The sequence below is a fragment of the Chenopodium album genome, chromosome 6 (assembly GCF_948465745.1).
Source record: "Chenopodium album chromosome 6, dcCheAlbu1.1, whole genome shotgun sequence".
Taxonomy (NCBI): domain Eukaryota; kingdom Viridiplantae; phylum Streptophyta; class Magnoliopsida; order Caryophyllales; family Amaranthaceae; genus Chenopodium; species Chenopodium album.
The window spans coordinates 48693555-48719026 of NC_137839.1; the positions used below are offsets into that span (position 1 = coordinate 48693555).

Genomic DNA, 25472 nt, shown 5'->3' on the forward strand with positions numbered 1-25472 from the left:
TCTCTTCCCTACGATTATCCTAATTGACGACTTGTGGAATAACCACACACGTAGATTTGGGATGGGATGTTGTGCTTTTGTTTTAGTCAATTGTACTTATGGAACTTGGGATGTGCATACCATGGCTTAGCTATCACAACTTTACATACAGAGATGAATACTTGTATTAAAAGACTGCAATGGGCAGCTCAACGATTAGTGTAGGCGATTAAAATTTGGAAAAATGGAAACTAATAATCCCACCTTTACCATTTCTGCTCAAAACAATCCCACATTTTCGAAATCTGGAAATAATCCCACCTTTAATTTCTATCTGCTCAAAACAAGCCTTTTACCGGTTTTTAAAATTGGTAACTTGTTTCAGAAGGTGACTTGCCACGTGTCACCTTCTGATTGGTTTTTTTTAATTAATTTAAAGAACAAAAAATAAATTAATCCCTCTTTCCCCTTCCCTCTCTTGCCGGAAACAGCCACTCGTCGGACCTAATCGCCTGCCGGACCCAGATGCTCTTCCCTTGCCGGAGCCAATCCACTTAAGATGTTAAGCATACTCTGTTTTATTCTCCATTAAAGTGTCATGTAAGCTTTCTCTTCTCCATTATTAGAGCGGCTTAACGGTAGTTCGTTTTGGGTTAGGGTTGGAGTGAGGGTGAGAGTTAAATTTGGGTGGCGTTTTCACGGGGTATTTTTGCGTGGGTTTTGTCGGCAATCGTCGACGTCTAACATCACGAAACCTCTGGCTGCTTCTTTGTATGCAATTTTTCCCATTTTTTTTATTTAAATCACGAAATCAGTAATTTTATGGTTTCATTTTCCACCATTGTTATTGATTTTAACAATTGAAATTGACTTCTTGTAAAAAAAAAAAAAAAAAATTAAAATTGACTAATAATGTTTTTTATTTTGATTTTTGATTTTATTTTTGTTAAATTGGATAGATTTTGATCTGAGTTCATCTTTGTGGTATTACCATTGTGAGAACTCAATAGCAACAATTCACTCAATTCCATCCACAAATTGACGTGAGAGGGGAAGCAGAGCAGGGGAGGTTTATGTGGGTGGCTGGGTATCGCGTTTAGGAGGTTTAAGGGTGGTTGGGTGGTCAGTTTAGGGGGTTTCGTGTTCAGGTGAGAGGGGTGTGGTTGAGAGTTCGGGTAGAGGTCAGGTGGTGGTTATGGAGGTTTGATGATTGAGAGTATGTGGAGTTACCATTAAGGGTTAGGGGGTAGGAGATAGTAAGAGAAAATTAAGAAATCAAAGTAAAAAAAAAAAAGTTATTAACCTGTTATACAGGTTTTAGGTAAAAAGGATTGTTTTTAGCAGATTAAGGTTAAAGGTGGGATTATTTCCAGATTATTCAAAGGTGGGATTGTTTTGAGCAGAAATGGTAAAAGTGGGATTATTAATTTCCATTTTTCCTTAAAATTTTTAGTCACTAGCGATGAAATGCCTAGGAAAGACAAGTTATAGATTTCCATTTACAATGGACATTGGATCACATTTGTGGTCCTGTAAAAGCTATAGTATCCATAAAGTTCAGATGATCAAGGTGGATAATGCACATATCCTAGCTACTATGCAAATTACAGCTTAATGTCTTGTGGGAATAATTTCTTTTAGATATCGTTTAAGCACATGTCAAAAAAAAAAAAAAAGGCGAGGGTGTTGGGCTGCGGGAAAAATTTATTGCGCCTCGCACGTTTGAAAATGATGACTTAAATCATTAATCTTGAATTCTAAGATCAATAAATGAACAAAAATTTAAAATAAGTCTTTACAACAATTACCCTCCTAACTTGTTTGACCTATTCCAAAATCACTAACAAGTTATCCATTTGTTCCTGCTAAAATGAATTGCTCTTTCAAAAAGATGATGAATATTTAACGGTTTGTCTGGTTCTCTTTCCAACTTGACTCGTGCAATAAAACCAGTAAGTGCACTTCCGCCTCTACAGATTTATCATCCGTGACAACCTTTAAACAAATCATAATAGACGCATCACAAGAACACTGTTACACATGTTAGCTCTCTCTATACAACAATCTTGTCATTCTCTCTATCAAGAACATAATTCATGTTTTCTGCCACCTGCTAATAACATTGCTTGCAAAGAACTTCAGGCTGCCCCATAATGATGACTGCTGCGATTCATCGACTTCATCATGCTTCTTTGTGGTAGTTACCCTAGAAAAACAAAAATTTTAGCCATTATTATGTCAAATCTCAACGAACATAACTCATTGTATAATAAGCCATCCAGAAAGATACAACACAGTAGAAAAACAATATTACAGAGATAATACCAAAAATCGAGCAGTGACTAATTATAAGGCTCCCAATGAGATACTAATATTTGGAGAACAATATATTAGCTTTTTTTAGCAGGATAGTAGACTATCACATCCGAAAGGACGAGTTCTATTACGTTGTTATCTCAAACTAAATTAGTCCCAATCAAATTCATAAATTTGCAGCATACGTCAGTCTTTTTAGCAGGTCTTGGTCAAGCAGCTGATGTTGTGTTAGTGTCACACATGCTTGATGTCGCGTTAATGTCACACATGCTTGATGACTATTGACCCTATAAATGTATATAGTACCCCCAATAACATTAGGGGAAAATCCAAGTTTATCTCCTAGATAAACTTCCCATGTTTATGAAGTGGCATTATTGTAAATAAAAGGCATTGGAATGTATGAAATTAGAGTAAAAAACTATTTTCTCTGCCAACTGTCCAACTGGCATCTAAAGGAACTTGACAGAGCAAACAAACGTTCATTAGTACCATCAGGACTTAAACCCAGTTACAAAATTTAATTTAATTCAAAACCAATTACAAAATTTAATCTTATATTCAACCCCATTGAGCAATGAGCATATACACAGTTCGACAATTCCCATATTCAAGGCTATATCCACCACAATGTCAAAGTTACAAAATTTAAATTCGTTATTCAAAACCAATTACAAAATCTAATCTTATAGTCGACCCAATTGCAAAATCTAATCTTATATTCAACCCAATTGAGCAAATACAGTAATACAAAGTTGGACAATGCCTAATTCAAGGCTATATCCACAGCAATGTCAAAAACTCATATTGTAATCAGTAAATATGAGTTGAAACACTTACCTTTGAAGGGTCCAACTTCATCTCATCCACCCACAATGTCCAAATTCAAGGGTATGCTAGCACCAAACAAGCAACGACGAACACAAAAAAGCAAAACCCAAGAGATTGGAAGTTCGGAGGTGATTAATTCAATGGGGTTGAAAAGAAAAACCCGAATGGGGTTGAAAAGCAAACCCTGATTCAATTAATTCAATGGGGTCGAAAAGCAAAACCCGATTTCAACACCAAACAAACGATGAATGATACAATTTAACCCAGGAGATTGAAGTCCAAAAGAGATTAATCAATGGTGTAACAATGGAAATACATTAGGCAGCTTTTACTGATTTCTCGGAGGCTGGTAACATTAATCAACTATTGTTAACACTTCCAACCTAACGACATCTATTGCGGGGTCTAATCCCAATTTTTTTTGTTACCGTTAAATTACCATGATACCCTTCACTAACAACTGGAAATGACATTAATAGCCGTAGATAAACATCCCAAGTTTATCTAGGAGATGAACCTGGGCTTCCTCAAACATTAGTCCAAAACCATAATATCAACTTTAATACCATAACTATTGACCCAAAAACAATAATCCAAGATCATAACTATTATTAGTCTGAAATGGTAATTAACAACCAAAAAAAAAAAAACAAAAAAAAAAACCCAAACTTATTAACCAAATAGATAAACCAAAAGAAGAAAATGAAATGCATGTACAAATATCATACTTATAATCCAAAACTATACTTATAATTATTAATTCAAAATCATAATTAAAAACCCAAAACTAGATTCATTAATCTAAAACATACTTCCTCCGTTCTAAATTGTATGACAAATTTTAACTTACACTATTACAAACTTTGCTTTGACTAGCATTTATGATTTATAGATTAAAAAAAAAAAAAAAAAAAAAGAAACTAAATCATGTGAGATCTTGTTAAATTTATTTTAATGTGACTTAATTAAAAGGAAAAATATAAATAAATAATCTCACCTTTGGTGGGTCTTCCCAAAGCAATCCCACTTCTCAAACAAAATACTTGTAGAAACTAGAAAGTATGGGTAAGATCTAAAATGTATTTGAGTCGGACCCTTGAAAACAACAATTTTTCCAAAACAATCCCACCCCTTGACATGGATCTTTTTTTAAAGTTCCATTTCACCTGCTACCTGCTCAACAAATTAAATGATTTTTTTTTATTTTTAGATTAACTCTCCTCCCACCTCCTCATCTCCCTTCCATGGCAACCACCATAACCACCACCCACAAAAACCCTTGCCACCTGAAGAAGCACCAGATCTAACCTGTTGCTGCTGCCACCCTCCACTCCACCTAGAGGTGCAACCCCAGCCCATCCTACTGCCACTGCGGAACCCCCCAGGCCCAGCCCTAGCCCTAGCCCTAGCCCCAGCTCATAACCAAGCGGAAAACCCCATCTCACCCCGAAAACCCCCACAAAACACCCCAAAAAATCCCTAGCCACCCTGAACCCCCCCCCCCCCAACCAAGCACACCGAAAATATAAATACTACGAAAAATTTAAAACAAAATAAGGAATTGCTAGAGAATAATACCTTTAAATATTGATTAAAATTTGGAATTGATCTTGAGGGGCTCCCTTTCTTAACGAGGAAGCTGGGGTAGGATGGGGAGGGAAAAAGGTGGTCATTTAGACCGGGGTGGCGAGGGGTGTGAGCATTGGTGCGAAGATGTTGCTGTTGTTGGTTGGGTGCGTGAGTTGATGTAGGTGTGTTGAGTGGGTGCCTGGGGCGTGAAGGGGGAAGCTAGGTTGCACAGAAACGGATACGGGGACAAAAAAGGGTACGGATACGGGGACGGGATAAGGCAAAATCAAAATTTCAAAAAACGGGTACGGCATAGATACGGAAAAAAATAAATCAGCAGAATATAAATCTATAAAAATATTTTTAAAATATTAAAGAAAAATAGAAAAAAGAAAAAAAACAAAGTACAAACGCATGTAGGGCTCTAGGCTACTTCGCTACATTCCGCTAAAATCAATTGGAAGGAAAAAAAAAATCAAATAATCACATAGCCATTAAAAAAAAAAAAAAAAAAAAAAAAAAAAAAAAAAAAAAAAAAAAAACCAAAACTAAAATAAAAAAACTGAGTACTGCTAAGGTCGAAGAGAGAATAAAAAATTAGAACTGTAGAAATTGAATTAGAATTTAAAGAAGATAGAAGTTTCGCCAGTCTTCGATGTCGGGGTGGGTTGCCGGAGGTTTCCGGCAAGGAATCGTGGCCTTATGAGGTCGCAGCAGGTGGTCGCCGACAAGGAATCAAGGAATCTCGGCCTCTTAATTTCTAGGGTTTTTGAGAAATCAACCTCAAGTAAATTTGGGTTTTTTTTTTTTAACGAAATTGGCTGGGCTTGTAGTGAGGACGTCGGAATAGAATAGGATCCGTCCCTGAGACGTTTCCGGAGCTCCTCCCAGCCGTCCCCAAAATAACTTCCCGTACCACATTTCGAGGGTATCACATTTCGAGGGTACTCCTTGGGGACGTATTTGGGCCGTACCTGTACCCGATACGTCCCCGGTACGGGAAACGACTACACTTTGGCGTACCCGTGCATCCTTAGGGGGAAGAAAGTGCGTTGTTGCCAGAAAAGGGGGTGGCTGTTTGGCCCTTGACAGCGCAGGGGTGGGGGTAGGGTTGACTGATTGATCGTTGGTTTTTTCTTTTTCTTAAAAAAAAGTTTTTTAATTTTTAAAAATGAAATAGACCGATGAAATAGCAACATGCGGCAAATAACTTACAAAAATCGGTCACCAGCAAGTAATGGGATTATTAGATGAAGATTGTGGGCAAAGGTGGGATTGTTTTGAAAAAGTCAATACGTGGATTGTTTTGGGAAGACCACTGAAATGTGGGGTTATTTATTTCCATTTTTCCTAATTAAAATTCAAGGTTTAGTTACAATAGTATAATTAAAGAAATTTCTAATTGAGTTTTGCATTGTCAAACGTAATAAAAGGAACATTTCATCTAATTTGAAATGGGGTAAGTATAACCATTTACCCAAAGCCCATAATTATAAATAAAAAACAGTAATTTTTAACCCGAAAACCATAACTATTAATCCAAAATCCTTGTACCATCTATAACTAGAAAATCGTAATAATTAACTGTCACTATAAAATCAAAAACTATGATTATATACCTACAAACAACAAGTATCAATAAGAAAATCATAACTATTTAAAATATCATAACTATTAACTATTAAGCTAAAAGTTATAAATACCAATAAAAATACCACAACAAAGCCAAAATTGTTTACCATTAAAAAATAAATAAAATAAAAAAAAAATAACAAAAATTTAACAAGTAAATTTAAAAATCAAATTTTTCCCACAAAATTTTAGTCCCAAAATGATTTGATGTCAACTAACATATATTATCATAAGGAAATTGTCTGAAAAGGAACATGGCATAACAAGATAAATCGATTTGAAAAAAAAAAGTGTAAAGTGAGAAACAAAAGAGGAAACAAATAAATTTAAGAGTTTTAAAAGAGTGGTAAGGTGATAAAAAGGAGAGGAGAAACGTGTGAGTAAAAAATATAACATAACTAAATTCCATTCCTTACTACTACTTAGATGTGATGCAGGTGCAGCACTATTCTTGACTTCTAGTTGTCTCCCACTGCAAATTTGACAAATCTCTAAAGGGCCCACTACCAATCTTTACTTGTCCTCCTCAACCATAGACCACCAAATCTTTTCTTTTGCCTTACATGCATCATCACTTTATCCACTACGATGCCTTTCCTTTTTCTTACCCTCCGATCCTCCCTCAACTTCAACTCTTCTACTAAGCAACTCAAAAAGTAAAATATGAGAGAAAGTACGCACACATTCAATTTCTTATTTGCTCGTCAATATTGCAATGTTCTAGCATCACTACTCTACTTTTAGCTAAATTTAACCCACCTCACGTTGGCAACAACCTAGCTGAAAATCAAACAAATGGATGTCTTTGAAACAAAATCCAGCTAAAAATCCTACATAAATTGATGATTTTGGTGTTTTAGTTCAAAAGTATTCGCTCAACTCCATGTATAAGCAGCTCCAATGCTAGTACGTAAAACAGTCGCTACATAACACTATTATACATGTCAATCTAGATCCATCCTTTGGGACCACACCTTCTTCAAATTTTACACATACTATTCCTTTTCATTCTTCCCCCTCCTCAACAACACTCAGCACAACACCATAATTCTCCCTCTCTTTCCTAGCAAATCAACCTTCCTACCCATACATGGAGAGAGAAAAGGGGGTGAAGGTGGAGGAGAGGGAAATAGAGGACTGAGCTTGGCACTGGCGTCACATGTTTGTTGTCTAGGTATACTTCCTCCGCTTCTTATTAGTTGACACGTTTGATTTTGGCACACAAATTAAGGAGAGATGAGAAGGAAAGAAAAAATACAAAACTACCCCTGCAAAGTTATAACCCACCCACCACTAACTATTCTAACATGCCAGAGCCTACCCATATCTTCCATCCAGATCTGGAAAACTAGAATACTTACCGACGAATCACAAAGCCCACCACCAGCACCATCACTCATCCCCACCACCAGCACCCTCACCACCAATCCACCGTCACCATTAATTTGCAGCAAACTTAACCCATCATCTTCAGTTTTTTTTTTTTTTTTTTTTTTTTTTTTTTTTTTTTCCCAAACAATAAACAACCCTCATAATGGTTAGATTTAAAAACAATAACTAAATAAATAAAATTAAAATTAAAAAAAAAATCTTAATTTTATCTCTTTAATGGAGGTTTCTCCAGCGATGTCGGCATCAACTTTCATCTCTTAGATTCAGTGAATTGGTGTCTAATTCCATCATATCCTCACTAAATGCACCGACTTATACAAGTAGTGGGTGAGAGGAGAGAAGTGAGGTGACGATGGAAGAGAAAGAACTCGGCGACAGGAATGGCAAGTGAACTCTGGCGGCAAAGACTTGTGGCGGTGGCTGAAAAATTGGAACTCATACAGCTCGTGCGGCGACGGTGCCGTTTACCCATGGAGGTGGCGGTGAGGGAGAGAGACTAAAATGTGTCCGCCCATGGTGTGGCTGTGAGGGAGGAGAGACTCTAAAATGGGTCACCCTTCGCAGTGGATTTGACTCATGTGAAGAGAGAAACTACTGAGATAGTGGGTTATGGAGAAGAGAGGAGAGAGATAGAGTGGGTCTATCATGGAAAGAGGGAAAAGAAAGTAAGGCAAAATTGACATTTAATTATAAAAAGTAACCAAAAATAGAAACGTGTCAACTACAAAGAAATTTCCCAAAAAGGAATAAGACACAACTAACGAAAAACAGAGGTAGTTTTTTTTTTTTTTTGGCAGCTTATAAGAATTTCAGATTTCCAATATAAAGAAAAGTTGCAGCATAAGTTTCCTATGCAAACAAAAAGCAGAAAGGGCTCAATTAACAATATATAGTTATGGCCTAAAGGAGTAATGATATGTCAATAAATCTAATAAGTTTCTTGAGAAAAACTCAGTTAAAATGTGGTGGAATTCAACCAGCAAGCTCGACTCAAGTCTTTACTAGCTTTATCGAGCAGGGCTATGATCCAAAAGGTCAAACTTTAAGTATGAAAATCAGAAAGTAGATTGGACCGTTTGAAATTGTTACGACTCTATCTTGGCTTCTCCTTCCTCTGTTAAAAGAAAATATAACCACCACTGCACAATATTTCTTAATTGATCCTCATCTCGACCTTACCGCACGCTACCATAATGACAGCCAGCTGATAACACAAGAAACAGCCAACTCTCTTATCCCCTCACTCCCTCTCTTTCGATCTATACCACTTTTTAGATGAAATCACTTAGCTCCCATCATCACTGCCACTGAGTTGCTAACCAATTCCCTTGACCCAACTCAATCATGAAAGGGGCAGAGGGTGTAAAAAGAGCTCATTAAATGGTATTAATTAATTTCCTATTTAATGCTTAAGAACCTTGTGGTATTATTTTTTTTTTTTAAATATACAAAAAGGTCCAACAAGCTAAATGGGTTTTACATTAACATTCTTCAAAAAAACAAAAATATAAAGAAAATAAATTTTAATGTTTTAAAAATAACCTGTTGCTCAAACTTACCTTAATATTTTGAGGAGAGCATAGTCTAAATGGTATTTCAGTGCCAAATCAAATCCTAATTGGGTGATTTGGGCAAATTGTTATTAAAGAGAAGAAAAGTATTTCCAAAAGATTAGAACATGCCCTAGCTCCTGAATCACTTCTGGACATTCCTCGACGAAATTGCAAACTTGCTTCTTACTCCCTCAGTATTAACCAATCTTACAATCTTAAAAAGAAAATCAAACAAATACCTTTGGGAGCAAGAAAAATTTTAGGCTTATAAACAGAGGCCATCAACAAAGTTCTCTTTTACACTAGCAGTCTAGCAAACCTATCATATTGGGCAAGAGCCGTAATGACTTAAAGTGTGATATTTAGTGCTAATCACCCACCCCCCCCCCCCCCCCTCCCCACCCTCCCTCCCTCCAAAAAAAAATGATAGATGGGGGGAGGGAAGGACTGCATTCTTCATTGTGTACAGAATGCCATAATGAGAAAAAACAAAAAATGAAAGGGTTAAAATTAAAGAAATGGATGGAAAGAGGCAGTATTTTCAGTTCCTTAGTCTGATGAGAAGGAAATGAGAAAATAAAAAATTATACAAGTATATGTTTAAATGATAATTATTTCGTTGTAGGAAAAAAATTTAAATTGCATCTTTGAATTAATGTACAAGACAGATAGATAAACTATCCCCTTCAATACACCTGAACAAATTTAGAATTACACACATGAAAAACTTAGGCCAATAAAATTGTCAAGTTCTAACCAATGGGCACAGATATTATACAAACAGCCCAAATGGCCAAAAACCACTATAAATCAAACTCCATAAACTTCTGGCATTTTCCCAACCCATCACTAAATTACAGCAATTTTCCCACAAACTTTTGAATCAGAAAGTTTTAAGACATTGCAGACTAATGGGGCGAATTCCACACCAAATATCCAAAACACCTCAGAGTCTCACCATCTACTGATCACATGGAAAGAATTAACATGCAAAATACTATACATTTATCCCACCACAGTTACAGCATAATAGACAAATATCTCCAAGTAAATATTTTGGCCTTTTTGTATATACTATTGCAAAAGTTTACCTTTGAAATTATGTTAAAATACAAGAGGCCATATGGATATCAACAATTTAGTAAAAGGACTTACAGATAACTGCACTACCTACACGCTTATAAAGGAAATTTTGAAAAAAAAATAATAACGGAAGAAAAGAAAAAAAAAAAAAAAGCACTGGAACAATTATGACAAGCATATTCAGTACCCTATCAGCAAGCTGTCTTACTAAATAAAATTTGGCAGCACTGAAAGCATCAAAGTAAGACATTGGACGACTGAATCAAGCTGAAGGGGTTCAGCCAGTTCACTATATAATCACAAAAGTAAACAGAATAAGAAATAACCAAACCAATGTATCCTCAAAAAACTGATACCCTCATCCAAAAGCCTCTTAGAGTGTGTTTGGATTGAAGGAAATGGAGGGGAGATAAATGGAGGAATTAAATTACAGAAATTGATCCATCCAACAATGGAGAGATTTAGAAGAAAAACTCATCATTCTTCCTTCCCCTTCCCTTCCCTCTCCTTCACCTCCCTCCCTTTCTTTTTCCTCCCTTAAAATTACCCAAACAAACTGTAAAGTCACCAAACAATAAGTTTAATTTTTATTGCATATAAATTTTAATGGTATAAATGCCCATAAATATTTTAGAAATAGATAGAAACAGCTAATGCGGCAACGATGTAACACATAACAGTCAGTAACAAATGTGAAAGATCATATTTTACTGAGCTTTCTACGGAATGACCTGTACATAATGCAATGACCTATATTCACTTCCAGGACTAACAACAAAAAATACTATAAATTGCATGAGCTTACCTTGGGAGTTTATCACATTTTGAAGCTGGCGCAGATGCCTCGTCTAGATTACCTATTGTCGCATTTTGTGATGTTTTAGGAACTTCAATACGATGACTTGGCATTAATAAAATTGCAGAATCCTCCTGAAAACAGAGCAAGATAGTATAAGTGAATAACTATCAAAATAGCATGGCAGAGATAAAAGTTATGGATTTTTCTACATGAAAGCCACATTTTAAATTAATTTGCAATCATCAAAACTACTATTTGAAGGGGAAACCCCACCAAAAAAAAAGGGGGACAGAACAAGTCATGAGCTATCAAGATTTACAAGTATAATGTTCCCACCACACCCAACCACAGTAATTACTAAATTAATAGGACATAAATAAATTTCAAACAATGTACATGAACTAAGCAAGGATTAGAGCTATCAATTCGGGTAAACGGGTCAGGTTTGGGTCGGGTTAGTGTGGGTCAAGTCAATTCGGGTTAATGTCATAAGACTTATAACCTATAAGGGTCGGGTTCAAATTGAGTCATTCTTGAGTTGGGCACGTCGGGTCATACATCTTATCGGATTTGGTCGGGTCAATAATAGGTCGGGTTACATTCGGGTCGAGCGAAGAATATGAACTTACGTGATTATTTAACTTATATCGGATTTGGTCGGGTCAAGAATAGGTCGGGTTACATTTTTTCACTTATTTTAGGATAAATAATTTCATATAAGTTCAAATATGAGTTTGGATAGTTAAAATATGACAACATTAACAAATCAAATATAAGGTGTTGACATTAATCTTGTTATGCCAATTAAATACTCCATTCTTTATTATTAGCTTTATGATTCGGATTTCAATACTTCTCAATCAACTAGCTTCATTAAGGGAAACATTTAAAGCATTAATGTACTAAACTAGACTACTAGCTATATTAGATAAGAGTTAAGATATGTGTATTGTGTGGGAAAGTAGATTTAAGGAATCAATGCGTAAGCAATGTTCGAGGTAGATTTGTCAATTTGAGTGTTTGAGTCGAGTAAACTCGGTTAGGGTCAATTTGAGTTAATTGCATTACTATTCGGGTAGGGTTAAATCTGGTTTAGGTTGGGTTGAATCAGAGTCGGATTAGTAACCGGTCGAATTGAATCCAGGCTGGTTAGTAACAGGTCGACTAGATTTCGGGTTTTAACAGGTCAAAACGGGTTTGAGTCAATCTCGATTTTGGGTCGGGTTTGGTTCAAGTTAATAATTGAAGAGTTATGTTTGGGTCAGGTCATCTCAAGTCGGGTCATGTTCGGGTTCGGGTCATGAATCCTAAGGTTAACTCAGGTCTCGGGTTGGTTCTAAGTGATCTTAGGTCAGGTCGTATCGAGCTCGGGTCCCCTATTTACCTGGTTCAAACAATCAGGTCATGATCGAGTTCGGGTAAAATTTTCGGCATCTCTAGCAAGGATAACAGAACTAGTAGTTCTCCAATAAATCCTACTTCGCATAGAGTTGCAGACTTAGGACATAATATTTCTTCCTTGCCCTAGATATGGGATATAAGTAAAACCAAATAAAAGCATAAGACTAAATTTGAGAAAGGAATGCACATAATACTGTAAATTTAGACCTTGATCAGAATAAGAATTTTGGAACATAGAATGAACTCAACTAAAACATAATAAATATATCCATCCAATTTGTGATTTTGTTTCTTATAAAAACGGCAATAAAAGATAAATCATGGCCAAGCTTCAATACATATCCGAAGTCTAGGAGCGTGTGGAACTCATAAGGCATGAGGATGTAAGAAACTATTAGTAAAACTTACTGTTGCTGTGGCTTTTGCACTACTAGCTGTCATTTCCTCACTTCCACAAATATCTTCAACTGCTACTTCTTTATCCTTGATTAGAATTGGGTTACTTATCATCCTTTGACAATTATAGTTATCCACCTCCTTCTGGTCGCTGGAGTCATCTTCAGCTGAAACATGGTAGTCATCTACACTCACAGTCCTACCAACTCTCACTTGACAATCCAGAGTCTTCTCGACTTCACCAGTTTTATTTTTTTCATTTCTCACCAATTTCTCAACATAAGCACTATCAGGGTTACTAACTTGTTTCTTACTGTCAATCGAAGTTGAGATTTCCCCAACACATGTCACCTTGCACCTGCAGGGGTTAGTATAGATGTATTATCGGCAGGTGAGTCAGCTCCCAAAATGGAAGAGGTTGCATAAGGAAATACTGAAGCAAAGGTATAATCTTTTAGTTTAGAGAAATGAAAAATGAATGGTAATATATTTTTAACTAACTGAATTATCATAGCTATCTTTCATAACACCTTATATCAATTTGAAGAGAAAAAAATACTTATCCTTGGTCCTTGTTAAAACGATCTTACTCACTATCAAATTCTGGTTAAAGCCAATGGAAGTTTCAATTCATATTGAGTCTCTTATGGTCAACTATGGTTGAAGTCATACTCAAATTAATAGGTTACTATCTTTCTATATTCAAATCAATACTAGCCAAATTAGTTTTTGCAATGGCTACCAATTTCAAATTGGATCAAAATAGGATTATCTTGTTTATGGTACTGCTTAGATTGGATCAGGCACTGAACATGAAAAAAGCAGCAGAAGGGTAAACAGACAGGCATATGTCATCTGATAAACATATGTATAGTTTAAGGACATGAGGCCCAGATTTCCAACTTGTATTTAACTTAACACTTAATGTCTCCACTTTTCCAGCATTCATAAAAATTAAAAAAATTAAGCTTTCCCGCTACCCTATCCTAAGAATTTTGCTTCTTTCTGTTTCTAATGATGATAGCAGTCTTAGCACTTTAAATTTTATCAATATTCATAAAATTCACTTTAACCATTGTTTGTAATTTATACTTCCTCTGTGTTCTTTTAAACGCAACACTTCTCATAACACACTTGCCAATGGGTTATTTCAATCATTATTATCTTTTATTACTAATAAGTAAAAAATAAAAATTTGATATAACAAAGTATAAACTGAGACGAATCTAACAAGATCTTACAAAACATTTCTAAATTTTTCCTTAATTATAAATCATCAAGGCTAGTCAAAGTGAAGTATATAGATAGAGGAAAAATGTCAAAGTGTTGCATTTAAAAGAAAACATAGGAAGTATAGAAGGAAATATATAATCATATGAGGTCTTGAGAGATTCGTCTCGGCACGTTTTTTGAAAATGAAAACTTTCTATACTTTTTACATACATAATTAGATATTTTAATGCTAAAAGTTTTACCTTGGCAAACATGAAAAGGTAAAGTGTTACTATCAAATAGAAACGAAAGAAGTATATTATACAGGATCATGACTGCCTTTAGTATAAAATTAGTATTAGGTAACTATAACAATGACATGCATACCTTATGAGTTCATTAGATTCAAAGGCTTGACCAGAAGTCTCATCTACTTCCACAGACTTTGTGTTTTTATACATGCCAGAAACTTCAGAAGAGTGATCTGATTTTGCAGGTGATTCGAAATCATCCTGAATAGAGAAGCTATTAAATATAAACATCCGATGAGGTATGTCATAAGAGACCAAGTTGACACATAAATTTAAAAGAATTAAATAAAAATTACATATGATCTAGAATTCTCAACCCATCCCCCACCTTCACCACCGAGGTGAGATTCAAGAAACTATAAAATCTTCAGGTCTAATACAAATACCAGACAACAGAACAATTCTTCTACTTCGTACTCAAGTACTCAACTATTGCTAATTCACATCAAACTATTGGCTCAATACACCATTTGTTTTTTATTAATTCTATACATCATATCATTTACTGGTAAAAGTAGAATGTTAAATATTGATCACATCACCACCGCATTATAAAGATTATTTTATCTTACCACGGATGGTAAAAGGAGGCCATCATAGGTGCAAAATACCTGCATTGCCAACAAAAGTGATTCCAAAGACATGATTTTAGGCTATGACAGGTGCAAACCATGTTAATGTTGAGTTTTAAAAAGGATCATAATGACACATTCAGAAACAGACCGGACCAACAGAAAATACAATTCAAAACCTATAAGGTGATGCAGGATCAAGAGAATTTAATAGTCTGAAGTAAAATAGAGATGAGTGGTCCGCAAAACACTAATATGCAATTGTTGGTGGGACACTATAATCTGATGCACTTATTTCGCCTCGATGTCAGCCAAACTCAACGTAGAATGTATTCTACCTACACCCATGATACATCACACTTATTAATCTATTTCTACCATAACAGAGAAGCCATGTTTAAATCAGCTATCACTTTAGCAAAAGAAACATATTGAAATAATAATATAAACTATTGATTTCAGAATTGCAAATTAAATGCTTCAAATAACAATGGACAGCAAAATTCATTATGCCAAAAGAACATCATGTGATGGTACAGGGCGAGGTTTCTATCTTAAAATAATGCACTGGTGTAATATTTAGCCGCTGAATTACAATCAGGCCACACATTTCAGAAGCATAGGTATAAGAATTCATACCTTACATTTATCCTACTTTCACATTAACTCACTATTAGTGGGGTCATGGGATCCCGAATACTTAAGTGACTCAAAAGGGCTGAACTTACTTATAAGCTCAAAATTCTACTCGATTAAAATGGACCCATTCACGTCAGCACTCCAAAGCTTACAACCTCAAATAAATAGCTGGTATTTTACTGACTAATGACACTCCACATATTGACAATTGTAGATTTAAAATATACACTAGTAATCATACAATCTATATATATATATATATATATGGGGAGTTTTTTCTCAAGATTTTAGAACTCCAAGTAGGATTTTGATTTTCATAAAAAAATTAGAGCACCACGTAAGATTATGATTTAGAAAAAGTACCATGTAGGATTATAATTGTTAAAAAATTAACTTAAACAAAATTAATCCTAAAAAACATATTTATAAAACTAATCTTTATAATTAATAATTGATATAATAATTATATTTTTTTATCGTAAGATTATGGCTTATGTTAACCAATATTTGTATTTTATTTTAGATTAAAAAAATTACAATCACCATGTAAGAAAAATTAAGGAATGAGATTTAATAATTTAATTTTAAATATAAAAAACAACGAATAATGTTTTAGGATTTAAACTATTTAAATACAAAAAAAAAAAAAAAAAGGATATTTTTACATAAAAGATGATTCTACAAATGACATAACATATTTAAAATTAAATTTATTTTTAATAATTTAACGCATAACTAACCCTAGCGAATAAGATCGCATCATAAATTACATTAAAATAAAGGAAAAATATACTTTAATAATCCCAACTTTTGATTATTTCTGCAATAATCTCAACTTTCACCAACGTTTTCTTTCTTCAATCCCAAACCGGTCAACAACCATTGATTCTAGGTAACCTAATACGTGTCAACACCTAATTGGTCCAAATAATAAAAAAGTTATAAAAAAAAAGAAAAAAAAATGAAAAATCCAAACCACCTGGTGGCTCTTCACCCTAGGCCTACCCACGAACCACCCCTCTCCCAGCCCCCCGCCACCAATTATCGCCACCAAACCACCGCTTACATCGAAAATTGCCACCTCAAAAAACCACCATTGCCCCTCACGACGCCGCCTAGATACCATTACCCTCCCCAGCTCAACCCCCTAAATGGACCCCCTCCCTTCCTATGCCGCCGAAATCGGCGTTCCCTCCCTTCCCACACCACTGAAATCGGCCCCTCCTCCCTTTAACCCTAACCCTTCACCTACCTTCGAAATCGGACGGGGCTAGGTTGGGGTGGGATTGGTTTACAAGGTACAGTGGGGGATAAGAGCGGTCGGAAATCAGTGATGGCCGGCAAAATTCGGATTTCTGGGTCAAAAATAGGTTGGCCTAAGGGAGGGCGTGGCCACTGGCGTTGGCCATGGACAGCTTAGTCTTTAAATTTTTTTTTTTCATCTTTCTTTTTTAAAAGTTTCTTTTTTAATTTTGAACCAATAAACGAGTGACATGTGGCAATTATATTTTTTTACAAAAAAATTAACCCTTCCTCCGGGTTACTGGTAATTGGAAGCAAAGAATGAAACCGCACGTGAAAGTTAGGATTAAATAATCGAAAGTTGAGATTATTCACAGTAAATTGGGCAAAGTTGGGATTATTAAAGTGTATTTTTCCTTAAAATAAAATTAAAACTTAGACTTTTTGAATAAGCAATAGCAATTCTTATTTTATTTTATTTTAGTCTAAAATTGTTAAATAGTAAAATGAATCAAATAACTACAAAAAAAAAATTAAAAAAAAAATAAAATAAAATAAAATAAAATAACATAAAATTCTTTTAGTCTAACAAAGAAATATACGGGTTTTTTTTTTTTGAGATTTATGTATTAAAAATCCGTGCATTGCACGAACTTTCATCTAATTTGATTTATGAATGAACAAAATAATCAACTCATCCCTAACCATTTTAAGATATCTGCAATTATAAAATAAAAAAAGTAAAAAGTAAAAATGGGGGTAATAGCTAAATGAGTGCTTACAACACGCACTTTAGGGGTGTGTATAATTCAAAGAGGATTTCAGAGCACAACTTGATCATACCGTTGACGTGGCAATCAGAGTCACACTTGCCAAGGAGCTCTCCATTACAGTTGATATACCAGGCACTATGCAGCTTTCCAGAATTCTACTATTTTCACTCTTGTCCATATCTGCAGATGCCCTGCCATGCTCTCCCCAAAGTTTCAAGTCAGCCTTTTTCTCACTACCAGATTCATATTCTGCTGTTATCTCATGGTTCTTGATCAAAGTTGACATATCAATCATCTTCTGGTCACTGATTTTATCACTTTCATAGCTCAAATAACATTCTGCTGAAGTAGTGTCATCCACAACAGTATTCCTCTTGTCCTTGCCAGACAGTTTACAGTCAACAATAGCTTTAACTTCAGAAATCTGATTCTGATGAGCTTTTTGCAGTATAGTTAATTTATCAGCAGCACGGGCCACAGTAGGTAACTTGGATTTGTATTCCAACTCCTGAATAATAACCTTAGTTTTATAGTGAGAGCCGCCAATTTGATTAGTAACATTTTTGGTTGTTGGGAATTTTCCGGAATTCATCACCCTGTATCTGCAACAAAAGTGATCTAAAAATTTAACTCCATGACTAGCATGCCAACTACTCTTAAGTCTTAAGGTAAAATTCCACATATAAGAAAAAAACATCATATGGGAAATGCAAGATTAACACAGAATAATCACTATACGGCATAATATGTACCAAAACAGTCAGATAAATTTGAATTCATATTGATCATAAAGTTTATAGATGACAATTATCCTTTAGGATTAGTATACAGTCAACTAGCAGCTAATTTCAAATTTGTTAAATTGTTATGTTAGTACAACTATAGTTTTTACAAGTGAGTAACATGTATGAATAGGAGTTTGTTAGCAAATGTAATTGTTAGCATATTATAGTAGCAATTGTTATAGTACAGTATTCGGTATTTGTAATTTGATGTTATTCCTAGAAGAAGTTGTCAAAATTTGATGTGTATTTATTTGAGTAGCATAGGTCAACCCTCAATGTCAACACCATTTACGAGTTGTCAATATGTGGTAGTTTTGGGTTGTTTTATTGGAATATTGGTTAGACAGCTATTTTGATACGGGGTTAGTTGGGTGGTAAATGACGGCTTGCATGCAAGGAAGTATACCGGGCTTAATCTTAGTTCCATTACAATAAGTCATACCATTTTAATATTTTATCAAGAATCCTATACAGTTTTACTTAGGGGAGAGCAAAATTCGGGGTACCCAAGATTGAAACCGGAACCAGTTAAGAACATGCGGGTCCAGAATTGGAATTGGACCCATTGGTTCCAATACCGGGTAATAAATTAAGGACCCGGTTACAAGTTACAACCGGTTCCAATTTCAATTCTACCCGGTTACTTAATATATGCTAAACTAAATATATTTTTAATAATAAAAATATGTTGAATGTATCTATTAAGTAAAATAAAAATAAAAATAAAAAAAAGTAATAATATTATCTAACATAAACACAAATAGCTTAACGCATATATAAATTTAAGTATTAAACGCTAAAAATGAAAATAACCAAAATAAGAAATATAATTTGCATTATATTTTAACAATTACATACATAAGTGGGTACCTAGAACCGGAATCGGTACTAGGTGGTTTCAATTCCAAATCCTAAATTTTAGAACCCGGTTGAACCAATTCCAATTTCGGTTCCGAATTTTAGGACCCGATCCTAACCAATTCCGGGTTTGGGTCCTAAAATTTTGATCGGGTACCCGGTTTGCGCACCCCTAGTTTTACTAGTCCCTTAAAGAGTGGATTTTACGCGCAGAACAAGTCATACCATCTTTAATTACCAGAAAGCTAAAATTAAAAGAAGTTGCAATTTTGAAAATATATAACGTGACGAATGTAACAAGATTCCACATTACTATATATTTCATTACGTATAAATCACAAAATACAATCAAAGGACAATATGTGAATAAGGTTAAAGTCAAAACGTGTCAACTTAAAAAAAAAAAAAAAAAAAAAAAAAAAAAGGAGAAAATAGTAATTTATTATTTTGAAGAGTCCTAGTCCAATTAGGTGTTTATTTTCTATCTAATCTAGATCTCTTTTCTAGATTTTCTAGATTATTCTATAATTTATATTGCCTATATAAATGGTCTTAGAATCTTATCTTGTTTGTGTGTGTTAGGTTAAGATTAATAAAGTTCACAGTTTTGTGATAAAAAATATGAGAGTAAATGAGATGCTTAATCGGCCAACTACCCTTTTGTAGATGTGATGAAATAAAAAAAAAAAAAAAAAAAAAGGCAATACTTGGATGGAGACAATATCGAGTGTTACCCGGGAGTGGTGATGATAGTTGGATGTATGATAATAAACCCTCGAGTGGTCATCTTGCCTTATTAATGAATAAGGTTTACAATTATTAACATTCTAAAGAAAGGGAGCAACATTTCAAGTTAATTACTACTAATTTGAAAATTAACCATGCCACATAAACTTGATTCCTATGAAAGACAAGATCGGGGCAACATTGTTCGTCATTGAGGATTCATTGAGTTGCATGAATTACAGTGACACATTGAAGGAAGTTGATGAAGTTTGGGAGTATTTTATGTTAAAGATTCTAGCATGATTTGTGGACGAATCAATTTCAAAGAAGGGGAGTTTGATGTGTATTTAAGTAGCAAGAGTCAACCCTCAAAGTCAAAACCATTTATGAATTGCCTATTTGTGGTTGTTTTAGGTTAGATGTATTAAATGCCAAAAAAAAATGAACAATGAAAGAAGAAAAAAAGAGGGAAGATGTAGAGATTAATAAAATATCATAATAATAATGGTAAGACGGCTATTTTGATACATGAGTTAGGTAGTAAATGACACTTGGCGTGCAAGAAAGTTACCAAGCTTAATCCTCGTAAGTCATATCATGTTAAGAGCCGTTTGGTATAATCTTTTCGAATGGGTTAGATACACTTTAATAATTCCAACTATTGGCGATTTACTTCTAATAATCCCAACTAAGATTTATTATTTAATATCCCAACTATGAGGCGGCTGAGAATGGATTTTGGGGATTTTTTTTCTTTTAACTTTTTTTAAATTTTGGAGCAATTACATGTTGATACATTTTTTTATTTTTTATTTTTAAAAGTTTACCCTTTCGGTAGGACTACTAAAGGCAAAGTGACCCCATAATTGAGATAATTAGATAATAAACCTTAGTTGGGATTTTTAGAAGTAAATCGCCCATAATTGGGAATATTAAAGTGTATTTTTCCTTCATTTTATTATTTGGTTAGGCTTTTTAGGTATGGAACCTCATACCGAGAAGGTTCTAAGTCTGTCCTATCCCACTTGAATCTCATACCCACCTCACCCCCTAAAATTTACATTCCATTTCAATAATGAAATGTAACACTTACTTTAACATATAAACCAAATAGCTTCAAATTGCTCTCTCCGTTCCCTAATGTTTTTTACGTTTGGAATTATGCGGGGTTATTAAGAAATTGTGTAAAGTTGAGGTATGTTGGAATATTTCAATGATTGAAAGTACAATTTTATTGAAAAATACAATGTTGAGCATGTGGGGTGAAAGAAATTATAGGAGAGAGGAGAACGAAAGTAAGAATAAGTGTTGAAAAACTATTAAAATAGTACATAAAGTACAATAGCACATGGAAAAGTAAGGACTTTTGAGTATAAAAATTGTAAAAAAACGATAATTTTGTCCAAAATTTATGACCAAAATTGGAAAGATACTAAATGTAAAGAATAAAAAGGAACACCCTAACTAGAAACGTAAAATATTTAGCAACGGAGGGAATAGTACGCAATTTAGATCCATTCCTCCCTAGTATGAGATTTATTTTTTTTCAATCCAATTTAGTTTAACGAACCAAACAGCCCTTAATGTTTTATAAGGAGCCCCTCGCAGTTTTACTAGTACCTAAACGATGGAAATTTTACGTGTAGAAAAATAAAAGTCCCTTCATTTCGAAATAAGTGACACACTTACTTCTTTTTGGTCATTCTAGAATAATTAACAAACTACCATAAATGGCGAGGAACCACTATTATCAAATTTTTACCATATTGTTCCAGCCCACTAGCTTTTATCGCCCCACATGTCTCATTTTTAATAATATAAATTAAATCTACTAACTTTATTTTACATTAAACGACTCAATTTATGGTCCCCACCTATAATTTTCTTAATACATTCTAGAATAAGGAAGCGTGTCAACTATTCTACAACGAAGGAGTAGTATCTCATTATCTTTAAGACTCTTAAGAGTCCTATTTAATAAGTGTTTATTTACTATCTTACCCAGACTTATTTGATAGTTTATTCTATAATTTAGTGCCTATATATACAGCCTTATTTGATAGTTTATTTGATAGTTTACTATCTTACTCAGACTTATTTGATAGTTTATTCTATAATTTAGTGCCTATATATACAGCCTTAGGGAATGTTTTTATATTTTTGTGGTTGTATTTGAGATTAGAAAGTTTAAAGTTTTGTGATAAAATTAATGAGTGGATGATACACTTATTCACCTTACCTAGGTTTCCTAATTTGATTTAGTATTTGCCCATTTGTTCAAATCCTGAAGTTAGGTCCATTTGTATCTAATTAGCACTCTAGATTTTGTGAAGTTCATAAGACTGAGCAAAACCATATTAAAAAAGCTTTAGAAAATTGGTATTTAATGAGGGTGTTTGGATTGTAAAAATAAAGAAACAATATGTTTACCTCCAAAAACTACCTCTACCAACAACTCATTGTAGTTGGCTTTTTCCAAAACATGATGTGAAATAGTAGAACTTATCCATTTAATAATCTATAACGGGAGTTGTTTTGCGAATTCTTGTAACAAAATGGCACAATAATAGCAAGGGCCTTGCTGTGTTAAGAGTTTTAATTTCTCGTTATGTCTGTTCTTAATTACCTAAACAATGAAAATCCTTCCTCCTTGGCTCCTTGTGGGTGCGCTGCCTGAGCCTCCTCACAACTATCGCTCCACCACCCCTTCTCTTTAGTTATTACCACAATCATGGTTATAACTAAGGTATTAAAGGTCAAATTTGAACATAAATTCTTAGATTAGAAGTTTTCATATTCGAATTTGACTACTTAAAACTATAATTAATCATCCAAAGTATACTCTTGATTTTTCTTTTTTAATCATTGTACATGTGGTTTTTCAAGGCTATAAAGTTTTTCTAGGGTGGGTAGGAGTGGATTTTGGGTGGGTTGGGCATGGTTTTAAGGGATTGTAGTATTCTAAAGAGTGCATGATGGGTTGGAGTGTTTTAAATGGTGGGTATGGTTTTAAATGAGGGTTGTTTTGTGTAATGTTAGCATTTACAGGTGACACTAGTGAAAGTGTGAAGGAGGTGATTGTTTAATGTTATGATGGTGCATTAGTGGCATAAAGGAAGGGAATGGAAATACCATGGGGGTAGGGAATTAAAGTAAAGTTGTTTGAGGAAAATGTAAAGGTTACGATAAATATGGCATCATAAGTAACAATTTCAATTTTTGTCCATACCAAACGCCCCATAAGTCAAAGTTAATCCGTGTGTATTGAAGTTCACTATAATTCTAGATACTTTTGTGTTTACTTCTAAGGACTTTACTATCGCAATATAAAGTGTGCTTTCAAATGCTTAGAGCTGAAACACATTAATATACTAAATAGAGTATGCTATTCAAGAACAGATCATAACAAAGCTTGACATAAACAAGCAGAAAGATTAAAGGAGTTGATACTATTTGAGTTAGAGAACTAATTCAGACAAAAATTACTACCAATCTTGAGTTGCTTGTAGAAGACCATGTTAGCCATAACATTTGGAGAAAAGTATACTATTTCAACTGAAGCATCTTACTAGTTCTTAATAATAAAGAGAATGACAAAAGCCTTAATGGAAAAATACTCACCATTGAACAACTTAACTTAAAATTCACACTTCAACAAATCAACTTTAAATTCAATTTATGATAGGTAACATCAATCTTTAAAATGCCTGTTTTCCTAATATAAAAAAAAATAAAAAAAAATAAAGGAACAAGACACAGAAATTGGGGGCGATAAGAAGCCATTCAGCCCAAGCATATGAGATTCATTGTCTTTCATTGCTTTGTTTCCCTATAGCAGTGCTCTGGGGTACCAAACAACAAGTCTTTTAAACAATGAAAATCATGCCCACTGTCACAAAGAATAAGGACTATTCACACAAACAAGAGTCACGTTTTTCCTTTTATCAAGAAACTGCCATCCCATCATAGTTTCTATCTATAAAATTAAAAAATAATAATAAAAAATAAAAATTGCTACCAAGATTAATGTTGTCTTACAGAAAAGACTGAGACCAATAAAAAAAAAAAAAAAAGACAACAACAACCCATCTAAGACTTCTAGAGATACTAGATAAAAGCACTAGGCCTGACAGAGATTCTGCTATGGACCAATCACTCCACTTGAAGAAAAGCATTATTTTGTATTTTTTCAAGTCAACCTATTGACCCAATAACAGATCTGAGACCTTCTGTTGGCATCTTCTTCTCTTTCAGTAATGTTTGGAGTATAAGAATTAGAGTAACAAGGAGTCAAGGATCATCTTTTTAAACTCCACTCTGGAGTAATTTACTATCCATTACTAGCACAAACATCCTAATAGATTTTCAAGCTTCTAATAATGAAGAATCTTGCTTTTTGAACTTCAACTATCCTCCAGCAATGATATTATGCACAACCCAACTAGCGCACTACATCCACATCTCATACCTAGTTGACTGATGAATCTCCTAATAGGGTTATGACCATTATAATCAAAGAATCAAACTGATACGTTTAATTGTCTCGGTCTTCTACTCTTCTTCACTATCGGGAAACTGATAATTACATGTTAGGCTACCAAACAAACAAGTACAGAACCAAGAGATCTTATCAATTCTATACAGTCCAAAGCTGAAATTTTATCAATGATAATTCTTTCCACTTTGTGAATGTAATTTAATCCTATAACACCGAACTTCAAAATTAACCATCTCGATCACAAAGCAATTACTACAAATAACCCCATCACAACAACCTCACAAAACACTCTTCAATAGCTTTACAAAAATATCTTAAAAAATAGAACGACAATTAAATGGTTTACAATACAGGCCTTGTAAAACACCCATTGCTGAATCACACCCATAAAACAAATTAAAGAGGCAATAAAAGTGAAATGATCCATCAAAATAAAAGCGAGAAAAAAGGAGCATAATACGTTCAGCTTACTTGTTGACATATGCTTCCACCATTGCTTTTCTTTCATCTGCAGGGATCCTTTTCCCAGTTCTGCGCTTATTGGGTATTTCTTGAGCCGCAGTCGCAGTCGCAGCCGTACCCAAATACCTCCGTTGCGACCAAGCAACATCTGCAACATGCCATTCAAAATTCTCCACAGTTATTGCACACAAAACACAAACTAATAAGAATTCACACTTCCATTGCGCGGAATTATGAAAAATTACCTGAGCGGAGAAGAGTGTGGAGACGGTTTCTTAGAGGAGAGAGAAGTTTGAAGTTCATGATTATAGAACAAGAAGACGAGATATGATGTCCGAAGTTAGAGACACAACGGCGGGAGAGCCATGGAAAATCGGAGAGATGGAGACTGAGAGTCGATATATTGGGGTTTTCAAAGATGTTAGCTCTTGGTGGAAAACGGG

General features: G+C 34.3%; 1 protein-coding gene across 2 annotated transcripts; it reads right to left on the reverse strand.

The window, feature by feature from the left end:
- Window positions 1-1700: 1700 nt before the first annotated feature.
- Window positions 1701-25472, reverse strand: LOC145636060 (uncharacterized). Of its 2 annotated transcripts, XM_081687500.1 has the most exons (8): window positions 25275-25472; window positions 25039-25177; window positions 17771-18302; window positions 15047-15085; window positions 14551-14675; window positions 12964-13309; window positions 11161-11285; window positions 1701-2185 (listed from the first exon to the last, which is right to left on the reverse strand). In XM_081687500.1, the coding sequence occupies exons 1-8, from the start codon at window positions 25330-25332 to the stop codon at window positions 2074-2076; spliced, it is 1476 nt and encodes a 491-aa protein (XP_081543626.1). In that variant the 5' UTR covers window positions 25333-25472; the 3' UTR covers window positions 1701-2073. The 2 variants fall into 2 exon arrangements, with proteins under 2 accessions (XP_081543626.1, XP_081543627.1); XM_081687501.1 differs by lacking the exon at window positions 15047-15085 and having other exon boundaries at window positions 25275-25471.

Coding starts and splice junctions, on each gene's coding strand:
- LOC145636060 (XM_081687500.1), bottom strand. CDS start 25,332: ATGAACTTCAAACTTCTCTCTCCTCTAAGAAACCGTCTCCACACTCTT. Junction 25,178..25,274: donor CCACACTCTTCTCCGCTCAG/GTAATTTTTCAT, acceptor GGCATGTTGCAG/ATGTTGCTTGGTCGCAACGG. Junction 14,676..15,046: donor GCCTCCTTTTACCATCCGTG/GTAAGATAAAAT, acceptor TTCTCTATTCAG/GATGATTTCGAATCACCTGC.